We start from the raw sequence: 20,073 nt of genomic DNA, 5'->3' as shown, positions 1-20,073 counted from the left end.
ACAATATTAAAAGGTTTTTAAAGATTTTTTTCCTCCCAAAATAATTAAATTCAAAAATAAAAACAAAAACAACATATGTGTAGATTCATTACAGTAAGTGAAATATTCCTTATTTTTATTTCTGGTGATATGGATGACCATGCAGCTAAAGCAATTAATGTTTCTCCTTTGACCAACAAAAAAGTTTTAACACAGATCAATCTGTGACTCTGTTGAGTCACCCCATATATCTCTATGAGGATTCAGCCAGCCAAATTTTATGGCCAATCAAATACAATGAAGTAATGGTTATTGAAACAGGTACTGGCTGATTAAGGAGTGGCTTGATACAATAGCTGCAAGTCATGTCCTGGATACATCTGTATTATGGCTCCTAAAGAAATTGACACCAGCTGCAGTCTATGCCTTGTATATCTCCCCAAAAATCTTTATTATGCTTCACAATCTGTTCTTGACTGAGAGACACACTCCTTATGGTAATTTGAAGAACTAACCTAACAGTCATGTTTGTGGGAGGAACCGGAGCACCCAGAGAGAACACACACATGCACAGGGAGTACACGCAACCTTAATGAAGAAAGGTCCAAGACTGGGAGTTGAATCCTGGACCTTCTCACTGCTACAATGCTACCAACTGCGTCACTGTGCAGCCCTACTGCAAGACTAATGCATCCTAAACCACAACTGTGACTGTGAATTGTTTGTTTATGCAATAAAACTCAAGACAACGGTCTTGGCTATAGCTTTTATTTGCGACAACACTGGAAAAAAAAAAAAAAAAAAAAAAAAAATCAAGTAAATCCAGTTATTCCATAGTGCTTTGTGTGCAACATTCATTGTTGTTGTTAGTCATGAAAACCTGGTAAATACAAACAAGACATTTCATTGTTTCACCTTATGCAAGCTCATTAACCCAGAATCATAGCTAAACAAACTACAAAATATAAATGATGCACAACACACATAAAAAATACAACTCTAGTTTGTGTTATAAGTCATCATACCCAACTCCTTACCACCACACCAATGTTTAAAAAGTATTAAATCAATCCTTCCACAGTCAAACTTACCATTTTGGCAACAACTCAGTACCAATATTGTCATAACAAATGTGTAAAAAAAATAAATACTGGTCGAACGCAATGTTGGGCAACAAGAGAACTGCTTGAAGAAACAAAAAATTACCTCCAAATAAACTCTCTCTGACCCGGTTATTAAATTAGTGTAATTCCATGCAAAGCAATGATGCCTGACTTAATCATAAAATGTGAGAACATGCTCCAGTTGTGCAAAATGTACAGTAGAAGAGCGGCAAACGTAAGTCAACATGCACCAAATACTAAGACCTTAAGTGTCTCATCAACACAGAAACAGGTGCGGTTTCATGTTGCATTAGAAGTTAAAGGGTTAAACCTAATGGTGAATGAAATCATAATTGAAACAACAAAAATCCCTTAAATATTAGATCAGAAAGTAAACAGTTAAGGCTAATTAGCAAAAAAGAAGAAATAATTACTGAGTAAAGCTGATCTCATACACATACCTTATAATTAGGATTTCTAGACCACACTACACCTCTCACACTGTTAAACTACACACTTTTAATACATTTGTTTGTTTTTTTCTCTGTGCAGCAGTTCAAAAATACAAAAAACTTTCACAGCATGATATTTAAAACCTGTAAGCCAGAATTACAAACTCCTGTGAACCTGTTAAACCAATCAAATGAATCATGAGCTACACATTTTGTAAAATGAGTTTACAGCACCTTTGTTATTTTAAACAAAACAAGATCACTGGTCAATGGCAATCTTCACACCAATAACAAAAAGGACGTACTTGAGCTAATTTGGACACACTTTGCTATATAATATTTTCATTTAAAATGTGTTTATTAAATCTCAATGTCAACTGCTCCATAAATTCAGGCAGATGTCATAAACGGCACATTTGCAGATGTATGACTATCTTAGCAGTAAAACGCATTACTTGTGCTCAACATCTAAACATCTGAAGCTAGACAAATAATCTTACTAATTAAATTCTGACATCTGTCTGCAAACAGAAAAACAACACTATAAAACCAACATGGATAACAGTCATACTGGCTGTGCTGTGTTTAAGACAACAGTGAATCAGATCACATCTCAGTACAAATAATTCTTAGTCGTTGTCCTCAACCTTTTGCAGAGACATGTACAAAGTAAGTTTGGTCAGTCACGGTTTAAGTAGCGGCAATTTGGTGCATTTTCAACTTGAAGCATAAGCCACATTGGTTACATCAATGAGATGGGTGATCTCAGCAGACCAAAACAAATCCTAAGAATTGTTTGCATATATAACTTCACTCCACTGAAAATATCTGAAACAATCCATTACCGACCCACAAGATGGATTAGTAACAGAGTACTTCAGTAGCATTTTTGACCTTAAGAGCTTTCAGCAGTTAGAAGGTAATACTGAACCAATTCGAGGCTTAACACAGTGTCTGAGGATTCTCCAAATATGTCAAAGGATAATGTGAGGTAGAGGATAACACAAGCAGGCCAACAAACTTTGCCGGACACGAGGGCACAGGAGTTGGAGGTGGTCATATCTGTGAAAGGGAGAGAAGATAATACAGCTTTCACACTTCACCAAAATTGGTGTGGCCTGTCTCCTTGGCATGCTCACGGGCCTCCTTTTGTCCCACCAGGCCCGTCTGGCACACCATGCAGCGCAATGCAAAGCGGTTAATGTCCGTGAACTGACGCTTGCGGCGGGCCTCGTCTGCCAGCTCAAGGGCTTGGGCCAAGATGATGTCATCAGTGGTAGAGAAGATAGTCTGAGGTGGGGTATCGGATTGGGGAACCTCTTTTTGCAGAGGGTCATAGTGGATGCCGTCGTAGATGAGCAGCACGCGTTTTTGGTATCCAGCATCCTCTCCGAATCTATCGACCCGAACTGTCTGGGTGTCCACCACACAGATCTCACACTGGTAAAACTTGGACAGGATGGACACCTCAATGGCTCCCCCCCAGGTGTCGTCACGTTTTATCCAGGCGCAGTACTCCTCGTTGGTTTTTCCCAGGACTGCCTCACAGTAAGCTGTAGGGTCACTTGACACTATCTGAGCTATAAGGCTGCGCATTTCGGGGGCACAAGCCGGGTCATACACACCTCCTTCGACTACATAATTCACGCTAGTAAAGAGGCAGGAGTTGTCTGCTGGGACGACTCGACGTGCCAGCACAGGAGAGAGTTCCAAGTGGGGCGCTTTCAGTATGGGATGATCCTGAGATTTTGACTTGTTCTTCTCCTCCTCAACAATGAGTGTGTCTCCTGTATACAATGATATAATAACCCAACACTTAATTTTTTTTTTTTTTTTAACCAAACTGATTGAGAAGGAATAAAGAAAGATTATATTGAATAAAGGTATCCAACATTAGCTCATAATAAAATAATATTGCTATTCTATTCTATCCAGTCCTAAAAATTTAAATCTCACATTTTTTCATTCAAGATTCTACTTCTGATTTTAACAGATGTTTTTCTCGCTTTCTTTTCTAAATAATTAAAAATAAAAATTTCCAATTTTCAGAGAATATTTTCAAAAAGCGGCTTGTATTTTAATTGTCCCTTTTCTGAGTAGGAGTTTTTAATTACCAAAGCATAATCATAACATTAGCAGAATAAAGATGCAATTTTACCATAAGACATCTTTCTTAAAATTACGAGAAAAAGTCGTTTTAGAGAGAAAAAAAAACTCCGATAGAGTTATCAGCATGATCAGCTCAGTTCATGTAGACCTTTCTTCTATTTCTAGAAGTAGATCTAGAAAGTATTTTTGTAGGAAGTAATTAAGTATTCTTTATTTAAATTTTTTGTTATTTTACATGTTGGAGTTCTCAAAAAATTTGTACTTAGTTCTTATAATATTATTACTTAATTCTGTTAATATTATGACTTTATTCTCATACTACTACAACTATATTTTGGTAGTAGTATTACTTTATTCTCGTAATTAAAAGAAGGAGAAGCTGTAAAACACGCTTGTCAAACTAATTCTATCTGATACGTTTAGAGTATAAAAAACACACACTTTCATACTTTGTGGATTATTACAGGAGTACATTTAAACATTGAAACTCCGATAAGTTAGTTTTGGAGCAAATATAGATGTTATTACATTGTTGCATATTTCTGATTGTTAAAAATTCTCTTCTTTGAATCAGTGTTAGTATTTTATTAGCCTTAAATACTTGATTTAGTGAGTCATCTGTATATTTTCCCTGCGTGAAACATACCTGATTTGATGGGATAATCTTTTAAATGGGCATCTAAATTTCGGAGATCAAGGCTGGATGGCGGGTAGCCAACCATTATTTTCTGCACATCGCATGGGATCCCTGTTAACTCCTCCACTTTGCTCTTCAGCTCCTGGACGCAGGACTGGTGAGTCAAACCTTGCATTATGTGGCTCCCGTTTTTGGTCTTACAGCGAAGCCGCAACATCTTGCCTGCAAAAAGTAAGAAATGTCTAATCTTTGTGTTAAATATCTCTCAAAACCTATGGACATACTGATCCACATCCACAAATAAGAAAAAAAGCATGAATTTAATTAATTTTACAATTAAACTGAATCTCCACACGACTAGTGTGATCAACATGTTGGGGTATTACAGTTGTCTTTGAGAGAGTTTTTATATTTATTCATGTCCAGCATCTAATCTGGTGGATTTGTTGGAGTTTTTTTTAATCTGTAAGGTTTTTTCTACTTCTCCTGTCTTTATTATTGCATAATACTGAAACAGTATGAGATAGATCATTCATTTTAACCCAAAATAAAATGCTTGTAAAAAGAAATACAGCTTTCTTGACATGTAACACAGTTAACATTTTTTATTTCTGAGTTTATTATTAACATTTAGGACACTCAAGGCAAAGGATGTCCCTCCCTTCCAGTGAAGTCATGCTGACTGTGTTGAACTATGTCTATTTTATGATCATTAACAGGGATTTATTGGACTTAACTGATGGAAGAAATTCTGAGCCTGTATTCCCTGAATTACCTCCAATAGATCCTGTTATGATTCAGTCATGATCTAACGTGTACTCCAGCAGGAAGCCATCACAACCGTGGCACGGCTAACCCACTGTGACCCATGATTTAACTTTTTAAACAAAGCAGCACAGGTCAAGAATGACAACAGAACTGCTGACCAGTAGGAGAGTAAACACGCGACTGCTCCACTGCTTTGTTTTGGCTTCTTTGTTCCAGTTAACGACTTCATTCATTATCACGGTCCTACATACAGTAGGCTAATCTAATAATTCAGCACCAAGCTGCCAAATTTAGATTTTTATACTATACACTTGTAAAATACAGATTTTAACGACAATGTGTTAGAACAGTTTGAGGAGATAAATGAAAGAAACATCCGTCTGAGAGATGTTTACGCTAGCTAACCATGACGTTAATTGTGTTGCTAACATTAGCAGGCTAAGTTAGCCGTCAACCTATCCGTGCTCACAAAACAGTTCGAGTCTAAGCTGATTAATATACCAATCATTTGGCAACTCTGAAATGTTACACGATACGTTAAACTTTCAGAAACAGCAAAGTCTGTTGCTGTTTTCTTACCTGACGTTGACTTCTACCCTGCCTGCCTTAAACAAAACACGTAAAGCGAAAGGAAGTGACGTCAGTTGAGTTCTAAGTGAAAACGATTAAACCCGTACTTTTCTTTATTGTTCACACCTGTACAGTTTTTGCTTTTTATTTTGGGTGTTATTGCTTTCAAAGTTTGTTTTCATGTTTATGCGCTATATTGTTTGAAGGTTAGTAGTCTTGTCTACGGGAACTTCAAAATTTGTAGTAAAAGAAAAACAGTTCTCAAAATTAAGTAATTTTGACATTACATGTCCTGGTTCTTAAAACAGGACATGTTTAGTCTAATTTCATGTCATACTGTGAGGAAAAATGCTGGATTATTGGTCTCAACTTTTTTATTGAAAAATATTGATTTGGAAATGTTTCTTTTGCCTTAATTAATTATTTTGTAATTATGTTATTTGTATTATTTTATTTTATGTTTTTATATTTAAATTTTTAATAATAATAATACATTTTTATAATACCCGGCATTGCACATAACTTTATTTCTGTCTGATGACACACTATAAAATGCTAAATCAGATGTCATGAGTTACTCAGTACTTAAGTCAAGTTAAGTTTACTTTTAGTTCTTACTTAAGTACAAGTTTTAGGTGTTCTACCTTTGATTACAAAGGTAATAATAAAAACAGTCTCTTGTAAAATTGGAAATGTTTTTCTGTTTTTTTAAATATGAATCAGCAGTATATCATGAACACAAATGCCAAACATGTCAATTTTTAGGGTTTATCTTTTTATGTGCTACAATTCACTATCGCTTCACAGATATGGGTCTCAAATTTGATTTCTGACAGATAAATACATTATTAAGGCATTAAGACAACTGATAAGTCGTGAAAATGGTATTGATATTGTGACGGGTTTTAATCATTGCAGCTGTTTGTGGGTGGAAAATATTAAGCAGGAAGGAAACATTTTGTCCTCAAAGTTGGCAACAGTATCATGGGCAAGCATGGCTCAGTGATGCGACAAGCTACTGTGGCTCAAATTGTTAACGAAATGAATACTAGCTCTGTTAGAAATGTGTCAGAAAACGATGCATCACAATTGGTTGTGTATTCAGCTGCATGCTGCTCATACTGATCACTAGTTCACTGGATCAGTATTTAATTTATTTTTTCCAAACATTTCAGAAAAATGGAAAAGCTAAAAAAGACAGAAACACATAAAAATTGCTTTATTTATTTACTACATTCTCTCCAGGTCAGATGTAACTGATGATGTCCATCCAATACAGAATGCTTGTGCAGCATATACATAGGTTTTCATTGCAAAAATATTTCTATATCACCTACATTGTTCTATTGTGAAAACAGCTTATTTATAACATTCTGTGTTATATGGAGACGCTTATTTCTAGCAATATATTTGACATTTACTAAGGCATTGCAGTATTTACACAGAAAATGGCACCATAGCTGTCAAGTACACCATGTTTTGGTTGACTATTTTCATTTGGTACACATGCATTACTGTATATCAGTGATAAGAGTTTTCAGTCTCAACATGCATAAAGACAGAGTGCTTGAGATAAACAGCAACGTGTTATTTTGCGCTCACATGTTCATATCTTGAGCGGGAACCCTTCTGTTCCCTGTAATCTTGATATTATCTAGAATCTGGTAAAAAATTAAAAGGAGCAAAGCCTTCCATTGTTTTGACTCATAAAAGACCAGAGAAGCTGTGAAGAAAAGCGGAGGAGGATCCGACTTTCACTCAGAAGCGGACACAGCCACTAGTTTCTTCGCTGCTGTCAAAGTCGATTCCTTCACACAGGGAGTCCTTGGTAAAAAAAAAGAAAAAAAAAGAGATGCAACCAATATTTATAAATCATTTTCTTAGAACATAAAATATAGTTTGAAATAAATGATAATCTCTCCAGAGGCCCAGTAGAACTGGAAATATAGATAATTATTTAGAAAGTGACAATGTTTCTTTAACAAATACAACATTAATGAATTAATTAATAATTAATGTAATTATGGTTTCTGTAATCCTATAGTCTTGTACAACTTTAAGACAGTTCTGGGCAGCTGTTTACACACACTCATGTTAGGCTGAGATCCTGAATCTTTCTTTTTCCAGAATGGAATTATTGCTAAATTAATAACTTTAAAGGTTTTAAAGAAATTAATGAACAAGCTTATATCCACTTCAGACTTTTTCAAATCCATACGTGGTCAAAATGATACAAATAGGCACATACATTTATGCCCCCACTATTGTCTGAAGGGAAAACATGTTTTTTTCATAGCCATAAACCAGCTGGTGGAATCATCCTGTCTGGCTATTTGAACATTGTTCTTGTCAATATTGATAGAACTAATATGAAATGGTTGGATCATTGACACAGACTTCTAAACCTAGTTCACAAACTCTCTATAGGTTTCATAAGTTTAATATTAACTTGCTTGTTCCATTCCAAACCCAATTTTAATGTGACCAATCGAAATACCCAGTTGAGTCCAACTTTCAACCATCTATCTGTTGATTTGAGGTGAAGTTAATTAGTTGATAATCCTTTTTTTTATTATTACAATAATTTGCAATATAAGGTCAAAACAAACTTTTATGATGCTACTGCCATCATGCTTGACATTTGGAACAGAGTTCTAGGTTTGAAAGCATCACCTTTATTGATTGCTGTCTCATCTAACTATAAAACTTTTCTCCAGAAGGCATTTGACTTGTCATGTAGCCAGCTCATTTTTTTCTTTTTTCTTGCTTGGCACCTTCTTAAAACCCCTGAAAAAAATCTAGTGCTGGCAGTGTCACTGATATTCAACATTTAGTTAATGACAGGTTTGACTTTGACATTTCCTAGGTTTTTCTTCAACATCATCAACCAGTTCCTTTCATCTGAGACGGGCAGGTTGAGTAAGGTGGTTAAAACCTGAACAAAGAGTGTGTTCAAACATGGTAATGATCACAAACTATCATCAAAACTGATTTTACAATGAATAAGAAAATCCCCAACCCTATCTGTTGAAAATTTGTGAATTATGGCAGAGTCTATACCAGGAACAAACCAATTTTGGTCCCCACTGGTGTAAAGAAGAAAGATCACAATGCAGTCAGAATAATCCCACAAGGTTACTGATGGCAAAACAGTCTCTAAAAATGACTGACGTCATAGCCATATAATCATTCTGCGTTGGCAAAAAAACTTTGTTCTAGCCGACTTTTAAAAGCTAAACATAAGGTCGCTGATGTCCATGTGAACCTCTTGAATTTTACGGAAGCAGCTATTGATTTCTATGTCCAATCAGTAAATATTTTTTGTCAATATTTTACTACCAACATCATTAAGTCTCACAGATAATAATTTATGAATTAGCCTTATGTAAGAGCATCAATAAATCAATGTGTAATAGTGTACTTTAGATAATGTTGCTGAGGGAATAAAAAAACCTAACAGTAACTTTCACAGAACAACTGAAAACCATAAAAATAAAAAGAGACCATAAATAAATCTTAATTATTACACATATGTACACATATGGATCATTAGACAATGAACTGAAGGGTGGTAAAGCAAGTAAAAGGTTGGCTACTGATACTAAATCTCAAATACTCACAAACAACTGCTTCCTGTCCGAGTCTGTAACACAAGTTTGGAAAAAGCGGGGAGAGAGAGAACACAGATAGAAATGGGGAGAAGGGCAGAAGCTCTGTATTGTAATGCAAGGCCAATGAATGAACAGTACTTACATGTATGAATATGCTTGAAATGTTAGGAATATCACATAAATTACTTAATTTATTTATTTTTGTGTAGTAGATTTCTTAATATGGGACCTGAGTCCAAATTTCGTACCACAAACAAGCAAGGTGGTATGACAATAAAAAATCCTTGAATAATTTTTTTTTCTCCTAACTTTTGCAAAACATTTATGTCATATTTGTTTGATTATTTGAAGGTAGTGATTGTACAACATACTTCTAATGTTTGTGTGTCATTTGTTAACAGAAAAACTTAACAACAAAACAAATATTCTGCATATTCAAGCTGGGGACAATGTTTTGTTGAGGTACGGATCATGCGGGATGATCAGTAAAAGGAGAAAGCAGCTGTTTCAAGATGCAAAACATGCCCCGGGGAAAGAAATACAAACACAGCGGTGAAATTTATGTAAGTTATTTGCAGCTTACACACACTGGATCATCAAGAAAGTCCAGAACTGAGTCAAGAGGATGCTAAACACAGGGTTACAACTGTGGTGGAAGGTGACTGATTACAGGTGACGGGGACAGACTTAGAGGGTCAGCCTGTAACTCTGCCACTAACTTGGCTTTGCAGTCTCTCTGGCATCAGAGCCGAAGGGGTAGGGGCAAGCGGTAGCCACGGCTGGTTGCCTGCGCTGTAGAGCCTGGGCCGCTTCACCTGGTCGTAACTGGACAAGGGAGTGTAACTATTCCGGCGATGTATGAGAGCAGAGTCCCTCGGAACCTTACCCTGGTCAGAAGATGAAATACCGCAAGGGTTAAAGGAAAAAGATCGGGGGACAGATGAGACGGGGGCACCACCTGAAAGGACACAGCAATGCTAAATACCTGCCCACATTAATGGACAGATACAGTGGAGCTCTGACTGAAGAGATAAAAACCGGCATCGGAAAGTATGTATCATAATAGAAAAACTAGAGTGCCTTGCAGAAGTAGTTTAAATCTTTTCACGTTTTGTCACATCTGAATATGTCTGAAGTGGAAGGATAAGGACGATACATTTATTACACATAAAAAGCAATGACATTTTGTTGCCAATTTCACTGTCGTGTCTTTGTGCAACGACAACAAAATAAGTCTAAAATCTGAAAAATGTACTCACTGCAGGTGAATACACTACCTGTAGTGGGGAACACTAAAGGTATTCACCAGCTTTGTTCTGATACCCCTAAATAAAATCCAGTCTAACTATATAGCCTCAGAAATCCCACTGTAGTGAATGGATAGTGCCAGTTACGCAGTGGCTGCTATTGCATGAAGCAAACTCTTGTTGAAAGGTGGTTCAGCTTACCATAGACTGTAGAGGGATTGAAAATATGTGCACACCATAATTTTAATAAAAAAATACATTATTTTCTTTCAATTTTACATAATGCGCTGCTTTTTGTTTATTGATAAAATTTCAAAAAGGTCAATGCTATGAATACTTTTTTTAAGACACTGCACTTAAAAATGGACGTTCTGGCCTCATTGTGCCTCACACTCTTTTTTCCAGATACACACAACAATTGAATCAAGATGCAGTCATATTTAATGGCAATAATGAAGTCAGCCAAGCAGGTTGCATTATTAGCCACAGCTTCCAGGGAGCTACAATATGAGTAAAAGTAAACCTTATTTAAAAGTGTTAGGTTCAGAACTCAAGCCAAGCTGATTAATTAAAGTTAAAGATAGAAGAGGCAGAAAAAAACTGGGCTGTCAAAAAAGGCATCAGCAAAGCCTCACATGGAGGGATCCAATGCAGCTGCGGCGCCAATGTGTTGAACTAACAGACACAACAAACAACACGTTGGTAGCTTTTAAATCAGATGCTGAAAATTTCAATCAATCAAATTGATAAAAAATATGTCACATTTAATGTATTAACTCAACACAGTAGCACTAAAATTAGCAAATGGATATCAATTGTAGTTTTTGAAACTCAGACTTACAAGTGGCCGGTCTCGGTGTGTGTTTACTGCCTCCACATTCAGATAAAACATCTCCACTTTACAACCTATAAGAAAGAAAAGTTTGAGTGCACTAAATGCTTGCGAATGCTGCTTTGTAATTAGACAGTCGTAGTTACTGGTATAACTTGCCATATGCAACTGGAGTTAGCTTAAGCACTGTGTGGAGTGGACATTTCATGTAAGGGAGATCATCTGTGGAGTAAAGAACAAAGTATTTCATATATCAGCATCTTCTTGTGAGATTGGGTACACATTTTAGTGTGTCTATGTGTTTGTTTGACCTGCACCCTTGTCCAGGAAGTAGGCCAAGAGACAGCGCATCACCGCCTGGTGGCAGATAACCAGGACATTGCCCTGTCTCTCCAACTCCATGATAACCGGCTCAAGACGCTGTACAAGATCTTGATAGGACTGATGGAGAGGAAGAGACAAGAGGATATAACAGTCGCTACATCAACAATACAGCTAACTATAAGAAAGTAAATTATTTCCATGAATAAAAAATGGAGGCTGCAGGTATGAAGCTGTGGGGATTGGTCCTGATGGTCACCTCTCCTCCTGGGTAGCGGTAATGGTATTTATCCTGGTCTCTCAGAGCAAACTCCTCTGGAAAAGTCTCCTGGATCATTTGATAAGTCATCTCCTCACACACACCCTTGGGAACAATAATAAAATATATGTTCTTCTATGATAGCAGAACAGTCGATATATTTGGCAGTAAAATGTGTCAAACAACTCTGAAAAAAAAACAAAAAAAAAACAGGAATAAAGAAATGGAATTCCATCTGCACAAAGACTATCCCAGCAAGCCATTTTTATCCCTAAACAGGGCTTAGAATCAAACATATGGGTGATGTTTATATCAACCACGTATGATTCACAAACTCTCAACAAGACGGTTCTTTGATTTTGGCTTGTGTGAGATATTATGTCCTTCTAAACCACAAGGCTTCAAAAAAGCTAACAAGTTTACTAAGCGCATAATGAGGTGAATTGGGTTCTTTGGTACTGACAGCATCAATCTCGTTGAGGATTTTCCACTGCTCATAAGGCACACTGAGTTCCTCCGCTGTCTGGATGGTCCTCCTCAGCTGGCTCGTCCACACCTTCAAATCCGACAACTCATACTCTTCAATGAAATCTCGCAGGGCGTGGGCAAACTGGGAAATGAGGAACAGTTGTAGTTGAGTTTGATTATTTTACTTGGTAATGCTCTTTTATCATGGGAAAACAGAAAATTAGAAGAATTAAATAATAAAAAAAAAGAGTTGTGTGTATTTTAGTAGTTCTCAGCTCCCATAAGAATAAATGCTGTTTTTGAGTTATTTGTTAGGCTAAGGACTAAAGTGTGAATTAAGCTGTTAGGTTTCGAGTTACACATGTACTAGCAATGATTAGGTGCAGGGTAAGGATTATGTTAGGACATAGAAATAAATGAAAAATGAATGGAAAGAATGCATAGTTCATATGAAGATAGAAAGATGTAATATGTGTGTTTGCATGTCATACAACAGTAAGGGATAGTCTTTTCTCATCTTAAAACTAACTTTAAGAAGTGGTGAAGGAAACAACAGGCTGCTGTACCTTTTTTCCTCTTGGAGAAAGCTCAGAGTCTCCTCCGATCCGTCCTTCCACATTGTGGTTGCTCTCTCCGTGTCGACACAGGTAAATGGAGTGTGAGTGGACATGGATGTTCATGAGGTAATAGACTATCTTGCTTTGGATGTAATCCTGCACTCGGTTCACCAGAAAACGCTGGCCCACATTTATAACCTTGATAAAAGAGAGGTCCCTGCAGGGGCATTGGAGGGAATGTCTGGTAAACATCGCCATCTGGTGTTTGATTTTTGAATCACGGCTTCCTACAACATCAACATTACTTTTTTCTTACAGATACAGTGAAGAGCTTGTTTACTGCATAAAGTATTTGACAAATTCTTACTTGTCATAGTCATCAGGATCTAACGGTTGGTAGGTGACCTTGTAGCACTCAATCCGTTTCAGGAAATCCTCCATTACCCTCTCTCTGTGCTTCTCAGGGTAATCTGGACTGGAGACTTTAACTTCCTGCAAAAGACATGGGACCTGTTTAAATATCTTTAACAAGCAGTGCATCTATGACTGTGAACATTACCAGATCAAGGCTATGATAAAGATCAGAAGTCATAGTCAAACCTTTACAGACGGGTGACATAAGTTCATACCAGAATATTAGCAGCAATGACGTCTGGGTCATCACACACCGACTCCACAAAGAACACCTGTTGGAAAAAGAGCAGACTGCTTGGTCAGTTTACACTGATCATTTGTGAAATTCACACTGGACTACGTCATACAGTTTTCCTAAAGGAAAATGTTATAGATATGTTGAAATGTTTTATTCAATTCTCAATTTGTGCTATTTCTGAGAGAATGATTGACATATCCTTAATATGCACTGGGTCAAATTGAGATAATTTGATACGTCACTTGGAAATTAGAGAAGAATACCATACAATACAGTTATTACTAAACAAGTCAGAGCAATGCTGCTTGAAAAAATGTTTTGTATTCAACTTTATTCAGTTTCCCAATTCAACTGTGGGATGACACAATATGTATGAGTTACATTGAAAACGATTAAAGTAAGAAGTTACTTCTAAGCATTGATTATTGTTGGCCAGGTGCATAAAAAGTTAAAGTTCGCCTTATGTTTGGTTGCCCTGTTATGCTCAGAGAGACAAGAGAAATAAATGTTAGAACTCGGTTTTTATTTCTGTCCAGATGTATTTCATATATAAGTGATTCTAAAGATGCTGAAAGAAATGTCTCTTTCTCGAATCCTAAGTGCTGAATGTAGAACAGTTTCTCTTGCCGTCTACAGGGACATGTACATCAGATGCTTCTGACATTAATGGAGATATAAACATTAAGATATGTTCTTATTTCAGTACATCTTCACGCTGATTTATTTCACTTGCTACCAGTGAGTACCGTCTAACTGCTGCCTCTAGCAGAGCTGACCTAGTTCCGTACCGCAGTTTGTGGAAAACAGGCGCAGTCAAACAGAACGCCAGCAGAATCGGAGGAGCCAGAGCATCGAGGGATACTACCCTTAGACACCTGAGTACTTTTGGTTCATTTAGCTAACTTGGGCAAAGACTTCATCAAATCAGCACACAATGGAGGAAGCTTTAAGGGATGGGAGAGAAATTAAGCAGCAATGAAGCAAAAAGGTTTGCAGAAAGGGAGGTCATGTTGGATGGTCACCCCATCAGTTTTATGTTACGTTTTAAGACGTTTCAGACAAGAATAATCTCTCTCAAAGCTACAACAACACGTAACATGGTGGAACCTAAGACATGAGAAAAATACCGAAATGTTCACTCATCGAAAACTAGAAACACCTGAAGTTCAAATCATTGATGGATTTTCAATGAAAACTCAAATTGCAAATTTACTATTTGTGCTGCACCAAATGAACAACATGGCTGGCAGAAAATGTGCCAAAAAATAATTTTGTGCAACAAAACACATTTCCACTCAAAAGGAAAACAAAACAAAACAAAACAAAATAAAACAAAAAAAAAAACAAACAAAAAAAAAAACACAGCCTAGTGAAAACTGGTGATGAATGATGTGGGAATTTCTTACTAAATAATTTCCAATATCCGTTGCTGTCCTGTTGCTTATCATTTTACATCGGGTAAAAAGTTGTGATGAAACATGCTAACATGTATTGTTGTAATATTTTAAAACAGAAATTAGAAACTGTTCAAAAGTTTCTATTAAATTACTCATTAAATACTCAGACACGCAACAAAAGATAAGCTAACCCTGTGGTTTTAATCATTTTAAAGATATAGATTGTATTTTTGTTTCTATGTTATTTTTTGTGACGTACGTAATGGGTTTCTCTTGCAAATGATCAAATGAATCTCAGGAGAATTTTCCCATGTGAATAAAGGAGTATTAAGACATTTATGATATGCAGTATGCTGTATTTTACTGAGCTTCAGCACTTGCAAAACCCAACTCAGATCAGTTTTAAACGCAGATTGAAAAAAAAAATCCTTTGTCAAACCAGTTATAATCTTTGTAAAAAAATTAGAGTCACAACATCTAGTTCTAAGCATTTTGTCTGATCCCCCTTCTCTGTATCTTGTTAGAACCTATGTATTATCCAATAACATGCACTCATTCTCCATGAATCTTAGGAACAGAAGGCCAGTTCACAGTATGCATCTTGTTATAGCTGTTCAACCACGGAAATTCAAGGCTGGCTTTCATTTGTAAAAGCTCCAGGCTGTACATTCAACCAGCATGAACAAATAAAATAAAATAAAATACAGTTTTACCTTGAAGCCATTCTCTTTCACAAAAGCTTGAATAAGATCTCGCCGCTCCCTTGTTGTGTTTGTTGCATCAAAAACCTGGCAACAGGCAGAAAACAGAGAGAAACATTTGGAGGACACTGCAGCATCACGACTTTGCCAGATTTGCAATTAAAAAACATTGAAAATAGACGGAAACTTACTGCAATCTGACCTCCCTCCTCTGTTAGGTAGACCCTCACATCCTGCAGAGCCACCAGAGCACACTGCCTGTGGGGGGGAGGGGGTAAATGCAATCACAATTTCAAAAATTATAAATTACATTACAAAAACATGACAGTAAAAAAAAGATTAAATGCTATAATTCTGTGTGAAGTATAATCAAAATGAACTCCAGTTAAATCCAGCCATTCAATTAGATCCAATCAATGCATTTTTATGGAACAAAATTTAAATGGATTGTTAAAAGTTGTCTACTAAAGAATACACTACCCCAATTAAATTCAGGCATACAGAAAAAAAAACCCTCTGCATATTTTCAATGGAGAATTATTTCTTTTTGATAACTGAAGTTAAAGGTATTTAGGGAATGTATGCACAAGCCGCAAACTCTCAACTTTATCTCAGTCACAATCACATTCTTGTTGGTGGAAGGATTTAAGAATTACAGTTTTGTGATATATAGAGCTGTTTCAGACTGTGTTTTGAGGACAAAAGCATCCTCAGCTGTATGAGTAAAGCAAGCAGAAGGTAGGCTGTTGATCCCACACGTGGAATTTGCATTTGGAAACTCGTGACTTGAATCCGAACGTGGCTAAAGCTCTTATCTCTACAAGGGAAACTGGCCATTCTTAGGCTGCAAAACAAAACAACTGCTTCAGAGAAATGGTGGGAACATTCAGAGCAGCCAAATAGGCAGTTTGTTACATTTTGTGGTAAAGACGAAAGAATGCACTGGAGAGGCTCAGACATCTACAGAAGACAGCGGAGCTGAATGGTGGGAAGACATTTCTCATGGTACAGAGATGTCTCTGTCTGCCAAATGAAAAGTGTTTTCTAGAAGATAAACCTGTCAATTTCAAACTCTAAAAACAGAATGGCTAGACTAGATTAAAAGAAAAAAAAATAAGAAGACAAGATGCGTTCTGAAAAAAAATCAATCTGCAGTAGAATGATGCAAAAGAAAAGGGTCACACAATCAAAAACACCAACAATAATCTGGAAAAGACACACAGCCAAACTTATGAAAAAAGCCTCATAGTGCTTTGTATACTTATGATTTCAAATTGTACCTCTGTATATTTTTCTTTAATGTAAAGGGCTATGCTGCTTTCCAATACTCAGCCTGTGAAATGAACTAGCTGCAGCATATCAAACAAAACTGAAGGCAGAAAGATTCATCTGGGGAAAATGTACAAAGAAGTGAATTCATTCCTCATCCGCCTTCAGGTCCAGACTTCACTCAGTAGTTCCTACAAAGGATTTTTAAAATGTCCATGCATCCTCTCTCCACTTCTCTAAATCCAAATAACAGACTATTACTGCAAAATGTAAAAACTACAGCTAGAATCCCTCTCAGTCGTCTCCTCTGACAACAAAACGACTCAACCTGAGCAATATTGATACCCAGACAGCCGTGCTGCACAGTGGAGAGCTTGTGTCGCAGAGTGACAGCAGCAGCTTGTTTGACATCTAGGTCACAATTCAGCACCGGGACACGCCTGTCACTTTCTCAGGGTAGCCAAGCATTACAAATCCCATTTCAATTACTTTAACAGGACAAAATCATGAGAGAAGAAGAGGCTTCTTGCTTCTGGTTAAGCCTTTTGGGGAACTCAGTGCAGATTTAGAGTTGACAGTGTTGACTCATACAAAAATCTGGTGGTCATAATGTATGTTATGCCTCTTTGTAGATGTGTGTGAGTATCGGTTTAGATTAGCACAAAAAAATTTGGCTGACTGTGGCCGAACTTTGACTGCTGGCCAACAAAACAGCTTAGTCACTGATGCAGCTGAAGGGTGCAGAACGGAGGAAATGAAACACGCAGATAGCAGTGATACTACAGCTTCACTTGCCGTCACACAGAAAATGAACACTCTTCGTAAAGACACCCGAAGGTAATTCATATTTGGTCACAAAATGAAACTTACTTTCTTATTTTCATGGCTTCCTCGTTGTCGTGGCGGAAGAAATCATAAGATTTATAGGCTCTGACTGCCTCTCTGCGATACACGCCCAAGTTAAACACTGTGAAATAAAAACACTTCATTAATATAATACTCACACTGTCATCCTATAAAAAAATAAATAAACAAATACCCACTGATTTCATCCAAAATATTAGACCTTACTCTGGCATTTATACTAGTATCTTGAATTGTCAATATACATACACTATGTGGATGAAATAGTTAAAACAAATATAATATTTCATGCTTTGTTTTAAATTTATGTATTATCTTATTCCTATTTTATTTTGACTGTAAATACTATTAAGATTCAGAAGTAAATATTCAAAGTTGAATCCAGATGAAGATATTGCTAACTGCTTTTTGATCCATGTTTGTTCATTTCAAGTATAACATTTTAATGCATTTCTATGAAATGTCCTGAATCTTCCATGATTTCTTTATGTTTTGTTTTGAAAAAAATCCAGTAATTCTTTGAGTCTTTTAAGCCGTGTTGAGTGTTAAGTCTTACGAAGTTCTGAAGCTCTAAAAAAATCTTTCCTTTGGACTTTAGCTTCTAAAATGTGAGCAGGGCGTCATATTGTTTAATGTATTTCAATAATGTGAATGGCAGGGTATAGAAACAGCAGCCAACATCTATAGAAAATGTTTGAAAGAACCTTCAAAAAAGTCTAAAATACACCGGCTTAAGATCATTTAAAAAACTTTCAAAAAGTCTGCGTCCTTAGAAGCAAAACATTTATACAAAATATTATTTATAGTAATATTTTTCTTATTATTCTTTTCATTTTGTACTTTTTTCTAAGGGTTTATTATGATTGTTATAGTGTAGGCAAACTCAGAGTCTAAGATGAGTTTTACATATTTTTAAATAGAGAATAATGCATAGAAATGTTTAACTGATCTCTGATGTGCAAGTCAATATGCTGGACTTCCTTAGAATAAAATGTCGCTCCTCAAGCTTCACCTTTGGTTGGGACTCCAATCCAGTTGAGATAACGAGTGAGTTTCTTTGACATGTAGGTCTTTCCTCTTGCAGGCAGGCCGATCATCACGATCATCGTTGGAGAGTTTGTCATATAAGAAGCCCATGCTGTAAGACCAATCCAAAAAAAATAATGACCATCATAGACGAGATCAAGTCATAAGACTGTCTCCTGGTACCCAACATATTACAGAATATATCAAATTGGGTATTTTTGTTGCAAACATAATAACTAGGCCATCATCTGTCGACTGGACAAAAATAATTGTCTCTTTGGACACAAATATCCTTTGTGGTATGAGTTCAAAGAAGAAATGAGCGGTGGAAACATCCTGGGAATGAAAAGCAATTTTCTTAAGAATAATGGAGAGAGAGTGTCACAAAGTATTTTTAAATTGCCAGTCAGAATTGACCTTTTGGTCATCTTTGCTAACAGCCGCTGAGTAATGTAATTTGGAACTTTAAACGAATAACCTTCACTACAAAAGATGTGATTAAAAAAACATTTGTAAATTGGAACCGGAGAGGAGTGGAGTGGACAAAACATGAGCTCACATTACAAATGCACCTGTGGATTCTTGACGCAGTCACGCATAACTTACTCAAATCTAATTCTAGAAAACCAACGGGGAGTTCACTTACAACATTTCTTCTCGTTGCATCTCGGGTCTGTTCTTTTGGCTTCTGTGGAGTTTGTGGAAGCTCCAATGTCTCTTTGGGTGCAGGACATGTCGAAATTTAATCAGTTTTTATCTAAATGAAAAAAATCTGCACATTCTCAGGGGAACGTTGTCCAAACTGAACTGAAAAAAGATAGAAAAGGCAACATTTAAAGAATTGTGTCCATGCAAATTCCAGAAAAAAACAAACCTGCGCCAAAATTAAGCATATTTATTAGTATCTTAAGGTTATGACTTTGTGTATCCCTGGCAACATCGATTGCTCATTTTGATGTAAAGGACCAGAGATGCTGCCGCTACATCATCTATTCGATTACAAAAATATTTCATCAAAATTATGCGATGCGACCTTCAATGACCGAAAATGTGTACATTTGTTTGACATAATCTACACAAGGCGCATTTCCTTTAGCATAACATGCATTGCATGAATAAATTTACCTGATCGCTTTGCAAATCCGAGGATCCTTTTAAACTATAGCACCGCCTCTGCAGGATTTAATCGCGGGTAAATACCCGGATCAGCAGGACCGACAGTCTGAACCGGACGCTGCGGTCGGAGGAGCC

The 20,073-nt window shown here is 36.6% G+C and overlaps 2 protein-coding genes across 5 annotated transcripts; both read right to left on the bottom strand.

Annotated features, from left to right (window-relative positions):
- Nucleotides 1-731: 731 nt before the first annotated feature.
- LOC103134639 (ubiquitin thioesterase OTU1) lies at nucleotides 732-5,719 on the bottom strand. The gene is made up of 3 exons (XM_007546976.2): nucleotides 5,628-5,719; nucleotides 4,290-4,502; nucleotides 732-3,321 (listed from the first exon to the last, which is right to left on the bottom strand). Exons 2-3 carry the CDS (start codon nucleotides 4,495-4,497, stop codon nucleotides 2,627-2,629), a joined length of 903 nt encoding a protein of 300 aa, XP_007547038.1. The 5' UTR covers nucleotides 4,498-4,502; nucleotides 5,628-5,719; the 3' UTR covers nucleotides 732-2,626.
- A 1,102-nt stretch (nucleotides 5,720-6,821) lies between these two features.
- Nucleotides 6,822-19,628, bottom strand: pfkfb2b (6-phosphofructo-2-kinase/fructose-2,6-biphosphatase 2b). Of its 4 annotated transcripts, XM_016668913.1 has the most exons (16): nucleotides 19,469-19,628; nucleotides 18,809-18,934; nucleotides 17,803-17,899; nucleotides 15,855-15,921; nucleotides 15,676-15,750; nucleotides 13,543-13,599; nucleotides 13,281-13,405; nucleotides 12,923-13,130; nucleotides 12,352-12,498; nucleotides 11,889-11,993; nucleotides 11,620-11,749; nucleotides 11,468-11,530; nucleotides 11,318-11,382; nucleotides 9,949-10,116; nucleotides 9,239-9,261; nucleotides 6,822-7,442 (listed from the first exon to the last, which is right to left on the bottom strand). In XM_016668913.1, exons 1-16 carry the CDS (start codon nucleotides 19,554-19,556, stop codon nucleotides 7,373-7,375), a joined length of 1,614 nt encoding a protein of 537 aa, XP_016524399.1. In that variant the 5' UTR covers nucleotides 19,557-19,628; the 3' UTR covers nucleotides 6,822-7,372. The 4 variants fall into 4 exon arrangements, with proteins under 4 accessions (XP_016524399.1, XP_016524400.1, XP_016524402.1 ...); XM_016668914.1 differs by lacking the exon at nucleotides 9,239-9,261; XM_016668916.1 differs by lacking the exon at nucleotides 9,949-10,116.
- Nucleotides 19,629-20,073: the final 445 nt, after the last annotated feature.

This window comes from Poecilia formosa, unplaced genomic scaffold (genome assembly GCF_000485575.1).
Source record: "Poecilia formosa unplaced genomic scaffold, Poecilia_formosa-5.1.2 Scaffold18, whole genome shotgun sequence".
Classification (NCBI taxonomy): domain Eukaryota; kingdom Metazoa; phylum Chordata; class Actinopteri; order Cyprinodontiformes; family Poeciliidae; genus Poecilia; species Poecilia formosa.
Note: the sequence above shows the minus strand (reverse complement) of the source record. Positions and strands in the feature narration are given on the sequence as shown.

Coding starts and splice junctions, on each gene's coding strand:
- LOC103134639 (XM_007546976.2), bottom strand. CDS start 4,497: ATGTTGCGGCTTCGCTGTAAGACCAAAAACGGGAGCCACATAATGCAA. Junction 3,322..4,289: donor AGATTATCCCATCAAATCAG/GTATGTTTCACG, acceptor CATTGTATACAG/GAGACACACTCATTGTTGAG.
- pfkfb2b (XM_016668913.1), bottom strand. CDS start 19,556: ATGTCCTGCACCCAAAGAGACATTGGAGCTTCCACAAACTCCACAGAA. Junction 17,900..18,808: donor GATTGGAGTCCCAACCAAAG/GTGAAGCTTGAG, acceptor TTTATTTCACAG/TGTTTAACTTGGGCGTGTAT. Junction 11,750..11,888: donor ACCGCTACCCAGGAGGAGAG/GTGACCATCAGG, acceptor CCTCTCCATCAG/TCCTATCAAGATCTTGTACA.